This window comes from Rhagoletis pomonella, unplaced genomic scaffold (assembly GCF_013731165.1).
Source record: "Rhagoletis pomonella isolate Grant_MI unplaced genomic scaffold, Rhpom_1.0 Rhpom_scaffold_08365, whole genome shotgun sequence".
Lineage (NCBI taxonomy): Eukaryota > Metazoa > Arthropoda > Insecta > Diptera > Tephritidae > Rhagoletis > Rhagoletis pomonella.
Window position 1 is genome coordinate 1 of NW_023466893.1, and position 7,101 is coordinate 7,101.

At 39.6% G+C, this 7,101-nt stretch overlaps 2 protein-coding genes across 2 annotated transcripts; both read right to left on the minus strand.

The window, feature by feature from the left end:
* Positions 1-5: 5 nt before the first annotated feature.
* On the minus strand, positions 6-3,254 carry LOC118756020 (UDP-glucosyltransferase 2-like; the record flags this gene model as incomplete). The annotated part of the gene is made up of 4 exons (XM_036490812.1): positions 2,954-3,254; positions 573-790; positions 320-463; positions 6-237 (listed from the first exon to the last, which is right to left on the minus strand). Coding segments are annotated over exons 1-4 (864 nt in total), but the record flags the coding sequence as incomplete, so codon positions are not given.
* A 3,013-nt stretch (positions 3,255-6,267) lies between these two features.
* On the minus strand, positions 6,268-7,101 carry LOC118756019 (UDP-glycosyltransferase UGT5-like; the record flags this gene model as incomplete). The annotated part of the gene is given in 2 exon segments (XM_036490811.1): positions 6,268-6,807; positions 6,870-7,101. Coding segments are annotated over 2 exon segments (509 nt in total), but the record flags the coding sequence as incomplete, so codon positions are not given.

Here is a 7,101-nt window from a genome sequence, read left to right on the forward strand (position 1 = left end):
ACGCCATGCTCGGCATTGTCGATAAACTTTTGCAGCTCAGCATCCAGGGGCTTGGCCTTTTGTATGTGTACGCCGCTAAGCTCCACGACAGATGGTGGCAGTGGCATAACGCCGCTCATTGAAAAGTGTTGATTCACAAAGTACGCTGCAGTTTGCTTAGCCAATTCAGCAACGGAGGGTAGGTCATGACCAAATTTTCGGCGTATAATGGCATCCGTATCTGAGGTGGTGATAAAGCTAGGGAAGGGAATAGTAATACAGAAGACTCCCAATTTGCAAGTAAATATGTAGTTCCAGCTACATTTTTAGCTACACATACCCATAAAGTAAACGCTCGCTATGGAAGAGGAGCCAGTTGAGAAGGCGAGTTCCAAAGCCCGATTGTCCCATGAAGCTGTCGGGTATAGACGTTGGCATAATTGGTACGCCCATGCGATCGTAGTGCCAAGGCAACATTGCGCAGCTAATATCGTGTAAACAATGCAAAACAGAAGAAATCGTAATGTGTGAATTATAATAAATGCAATTTGTGCTTTTGCTTAGAAAAAAAAATTGCCGGCATTTCTACTCACCTACTCAACGCTATGAATGGCGCCTTGAGTTGATGTGCCACCGCCACCATGCAATCGCTGTTGAATTGCTCCATGATGATCACATCGAAATGTTGCCTCTGTCGTAACACCTGTGCCAAAGCACCCGAATGTAATGTTTGATTGCAGGCATCCTTCCCCCACTCGTGGATCATAAGGAGTTCCAAATAGAAGTTGTAGAAAGGTTGGTCTTCAAAGGCCTGCAATTAAGTGCAAAGGAACTTATTGATAACAGTTGTTGTTGTAGCTTAGGTTAGGTTAAGTGGGCGGCTCTGAGAAGAGTTCCACAAAGGCCCATTGCGATGCCCAGGGGGGTTTCCCCATGCCTATCCGTTTCGATTCTCTGGCGGGTCCTAACAGTCCTTCCAGTAGAGCTTTCCCTAAGGTATCCAGGCTCTCGAGGAAATGATCCCCAAGCAACTTGAGACGTTTTCTTCGGAGTGCTGGACACTCACAAAGGGAGTGCTGGACGGATAGTTATCCGGGAGTCTATAACACTCTCTAAGAGATAACTAATGAGAGAAGACTCCTGATCCTGTTCCGATATCCATTTTGGAGCCGTCCGTTAAAATGAATATTTCGTCATCGCTAAGTGCAATACAAAGTTCCCAGCCATTTCTGTCTGGATAATGGACATCGAAATTCCGATTGAAGTCAGTTTCCGTGACTTGATAGTCACAGCTTATGTACTCCACCCCCACTCTCTCGAGGATCGTGGCGTGACCTGTGCAAGTTATTCGCAGCCTGTTAGACGCCCTGAGTCGTAAAGGAATTTTAGCTGTGGCACTTTTAACGTATATGTCTATGGAGCTCGATAATAACTCCACTCGTATCCCTTCGAGGAAGGACTGAAAAGACGTCTCGGTCTGGGCCTGCAAGATAACTCCACAGCCATCTACACGGATGGCTCCAAACTAAATCTAAGAGTAAGGAGTGAGATACACTCGAAGGACCTCTCACTGGATCTCTGCTTTAGGCTACCAGACCACTGCAGTGTCTTCCAAGCAAAACTCGTGACTATAAAAAAGGCGGCACTCTGGCTTATCGAATCTTCTCTTAATCTGCCTTCAGTCTCTATTTAATTTGATAGCCAAGCGGCTATCAGGTCTCGGCATTGCTGCAAGAGCTCATCTATAACTGCGATAGAATGCAGGAAACGTACGATCTAGCTTCAAAATCTACTACTCACATCGTGTGGATGCCAGGCCACAGGGACGTTCAAAGAACTTGTGCGACGGACGAGCTTGCTGTCTGACGTCAACTCCTCTCTTGCAGCGGGCATACCCATATCAACCTGTAAAATATGACTCAGGGCATACTTCGTTGAGATTGCAAACAAAAGATGGTCGGAAGAACCGCCCTCATGTGGGCGAGAAGCGCTCATTCCACCACCACATTTTTGTCTGTCTCCCCGATCCAAGTGAAGCAGGAATTCACGAATTCTCGCGCTTTATGAACCTAACCAACTGGTTTTACTTCTAGGTGAACGGACGGGTTCGAATTCGAGCTCTCAATTGGTATCACAACGTAACCGCTGGGTCTAAGTGTGCCTCTCTCGCACGTTGGATGAAGGCATGCCGTTAGTTTATCTTGAGGACAACTATTGAACGATTATAAAAGCAGCAACAAACAAATACACAGTATCTCATGTAAAGCAATTCAACTCTTAACCCAAAAGTAAACACTTCAACACTTTACAGTATTAGTAACTATGTATGTAAGTGATACCGTACACTGAGCCAAAAGCACAATGGTTTTTTCAACCAAGTTATGCTTTGATTTTTTCATGGTCAATAAGAAATGTGATTCAAGTTGAACATTTAAGAACAAATTCGTATCTATGGTAGTGACTCAACGAGCAGAGGTGCTGGCTGTTATTTGTTGGTTTCCATCAGTACGAATGCCGTCAGCGCGATATGTAATTTGATTTTTTTTTTTTGTTTTTGGTTTTTCTTAATTACGAAAAAGCCTCTGTGAAGTTCAGAACCAAATCAAACGGCGAAGAAAATTGATTTAAGCTGAACATTTGAAGACAAATTTATAAAGCGGCTGTAGCAACATTTTAAAATCAATATACATTTTTGTTTTGTATCTCCGAATTATGAAAAAGCATCTGTAAAGTGCAGAACATAAACTTATTCAAACGAAAAATTGCCAACCAAAAGCTTAGTTAAACAAAATTGGGGTAATTATTACCAAATCATTGTTGAAAACATCAACCAAGGCATTGTTAATATTAACCAAAAGTCACGTTGATTCCTTTTCAAGTTTGAATTTGGTAGTATTAACCCATTTTTGGTTGATTTTTCTCTCAGTGTAAGTAATTATTCAAGTCGCATCATTTTTTCATAAATTTCACTCACCTTCAATTCTATAGAATTCGTCAAAATTTTTTGACCTGTCAGCGGCAAATCCCTGTACTGTTGCGGCGGGTTTTCATCCGGAAAATGACTTATCACCGTGACATCATGTCCTTTTTCAGCCAGGCCACGCATTATGGGATGGAAGAAACGAAAATGACTATAGCCAGGGTGAGGAAATAGACCGAGTATCTTAAGCGAGTTACTGGCTTGCACCAAAGTGCAACAGAGCCCAAGCAGCTGTAAGAGGTGGCCAGATGTTAACATCACCATTACTCTACAAGGGATAGTGAAAAGAATTCAAATAAAATATTTACTGCACCATTCAAAAATGGCGACACAGACATTAGCGGTTCTTTATTTTTGTATATACATACAATGGCAATCAAAAGTGAGTGCATGGTGTTTTTTGTTTAATATTTGCAATGTTTATCAAATTAAAATTTTGTTGTTATTTTTTATAAAAATATGGTTCATGCTTTAATCCAAACCACATAAGGCAAACTTTTAAACTTTATACAAAACTTAGAAAAATTTACCGATTCTAGTGAAACAAAAAATAAAAAAAATTTAGCTTGAAAATCATTGCAAATATTAAATAAAAAAACACCATGCACTCACTTTTGATTGCCAGTGTATTTAATTGTGCACTTATTAATGTCAGTGGCCTGGTTTTTCAATTCACACCTAAAGCCATTTATTTTATTTTTTAATTTGACTGGTTTGATTGGATGTCGTTCCTTTTTTTTTTGTCTGATCATTTCAAGTTCACTTACTAACGCAAAATTAAAAGGCGTTGAATGAACAGCTTTAAATTGATATAGTAAATGATTAAATAAAATAAATTGAATAAACACACTTTTACACAAGTTGTACGAGTTGTCACAGCTTTCTTCTGCGACTGATAAATTAAGACTAAGTCAAGGAATTTGTTAGATCGCTAACTTGCAGCTAGAAGTGTATAAGTGATAGCGATCTCTTTCTCCGGTTTAAGGAGCATATGAGGGGTGAGAATTCTCAAAAAAATAACGAGTTGGTGATCGCAGTGGAGACGATTTTGGAAAGGCTTGTAATGATATGTAGGCTCCAAGCTAACCGTACGAGGGTAACTATTATAATTTTATGATTTTTGTTTTTTCGCTCAAAAATAATCGCTTTTTGTTGATTTTTAACCGACTTCCAAAAAAAGGAGGAGGTTATCAGTTCGTCGAAATATTTTGATATTTTTTTTATGTATGTTACCGCATAACCTTGGACCACGTCAACCGATTTTGATAATTCTTTTTGCATCGGAAAGGTAGTGTCTCAGAGATGGTCCCATACAAAAATGCCCCTCATTGCGTGGCCTCGACCTTACAGGGCGGCATTGGCCATCAAGGCTGACGCTGAGTCCACAATCTTTAAACCAGATGTCTACAAAACTGAGTGAATTTTGTAGTAACTCACTCAAGACCTCGCCTCCCACCATAAGAAGGAAATTACACACAGCCACAATTGAAGACTCCCAGCGTGTGTTCCCTTACGGCCAACCCCTTTTCGATCGTCGATACGATTTCGTGAGGCGCGGTCTCCACGGATTTTAGAGCAATGTATAACAGTTAATTCTGTTTGGCAACCATTTTTCAAGAATGGAGCAAATCGCAAATGGCCTTTCATCAAGGGAAAGCGAGCTTTCACACACCTCGCCAAGCAATTGTTTTTTTAAGCATCGAATTGGTGGGCCATACGCAGACGGTTCCGATTTGCCACCTTATTGAATTTTCAGACAGCGGAGAAAGTTGATTTCTTTAGGAAATAATTTCCGTCATCTCTTCTCAAGTTTGGTTTTTTTTTAGACATAACCGGTTTCCTCGTTATGCCACCTTCAATGTGCCACTGATGATGGGGCACAATGCCGAAACTAGTTTGCCTCCAAACCAAACTTGACCAGGAATGAAGGAATTTGTTCCCAAATATATCGTTTTTTCTCCATTCTCCATGTTTTTTTTTTTTTAGTTAGTCTTAGAACTTTTTAGTGACCCTCGTATAACTTCTGTTCAAAAAGTCTCCGGAATGCACTTATGTATGATTTAAATAAAGCGAGCTTGTGATAACGTCAACAAAAATTGTTTTCTAGTATCAAAACACAATGACTTAGCATGTACATATATATGAATTTTCATAAATATATGACTATTTGATCAAATGGAACGTTAATACAGCATACTTCAATCAGCATGAGTACTTTCTGTTTCCTCCACCTCACCGAAAGTGTTTTAAGGCAATTGAGGCTATATGGTCAACAATTCAAAGAATGAACTGAAGGCGATGCCTGAATACAGTACTTACATGAAATGTGCTTTGCAGATTACTTAGAAAAAGATTTAGAATATGTACTTAAATACATGTCACGCAAAGCGAAGCAAGCGTTTTATCTGGCATCAGCTTTAAAACAGCTTACAAAAGAACTAAAAGTGACCTCAAATAACGAACGGAACTTTCAAACTCGACGATACCTGAGCAGTTTTGTTGCATTTGCAACTTTCGAATATTCTCTCTGAAAAGCAGCGAGCAAATTCAAGAGACCCACCCTGATACAATCTGCAATAAGAAAGGAAAACAACGAATGAGCAAAGGGTGATTTAGAAAATGCTAATACATTTGTGCGATATCTAAAAACGGAATTCACACCGCATAACTTTGAATCCCCGCCCATGATAATAAGTACCCTGTGTTGTACTCATCAAATGGACCCACCCATAAAAAAAATTTACTAAAGCAGAAGTAAAAACAGCAGTTGCTAAGTCAAGCCTAAAAAAAAAGCTCCCAGCTCACTCTTTTGACTTCCTTGCTTAATGCTGTCCTCATTACGGGATTTATACCACCACAATGGAAGGAGACACACATAGAAATGATGCTCAAACCCAGAAAAAGTGCGGATATAGTTTTACACGAAAGTCTTACTTGAAAAAAGCTCCCTTGCCAATTTGCATGCTGAAAAGCTCTTTTGACAGAAATCACTTGAGCATGTTCCTAACGGATCATTTTGCTCACGCTGCTCCCATAGTCGCAATGGCCGAGTAAGCAAAGCGCTGGCGTGCCATTCGGGATATCCACGTTCGAATCTTCGGGGATCGCATTTTTGTTTCTTTTATTTTAATAAAATGTTTTCCTTTTATTTATTTTATATAATTTTTTATTTGTAGGAAGAAAAACAAGCAGGGAACAGCAGAAGCAGGAAAACTATGTATACTGGAAGCAATTGAGTTAACATCTTTGAAATCACTTTCCATTTATTTTACTACTACCAATTTATTTTACTACTACAAATTATAAAGTGTAGTAAATAATCATAATTTTGTACTTTATTATCCTTGAACTGAGTTGTGTAATTTCATCCTAAAATAGTTTCATTTTTCTATGTACATATGAATCTCGCTAATTACGTACACTAATATTTATTATATGTAACTTTTGAGCTTCATTTGATAAACTAAACTCATGCCACGCCAAAAATAATTGTTCTTAAAATTTTTGTGCTAATCGCCATTCTGGAAATCTATTTACAACTACAAAAATATCACAAAAAGTGGTATTGTGTTTAGTTAGTCTTTTGTTTCTCTACTTTAGGACGACGCGCGCAAATTTTGCCACAAATGAAACTCCAACTTAGTATCGTAATGAATAAAATGATGCCCACGAATAGATAAACATCCATTGAGTAGTAGACAAAGCGTGATAAAAACACCGCATCGGCTTTAGTGAGGGGAGCGCCCTCGGTTTTGGCGACATATTCCACCCACCAGATGGCGGATTCCAACGCAGTTTGTGGTCGATGTTTGTAGGAGAATGAGACCGCTTTGGCATTGTCCATGTATCTGAAAAAATAAAAAATTTGAAAACTTATTTCCGTGCTCCCCATTTGGGCCACTTAACTTACTGCTTCTTCAGCACCTCCCTAACTGATCGGAGCACTGAATTCTCCGTGATATCCTCATAGTGCAGCACTACGCCCATGCCGCGATGCTTCAAAGCCGCCGCATTCAAAAACTGATCGCCATACATGGGTGTAGCAACAACGGGCACACCACAATAAGCCGCCTCCGAGCTGCCCATTAAGCCGCTATGTGACATGAAAACTTTCACATTAGGATGACAGAGTATGTCGCGTT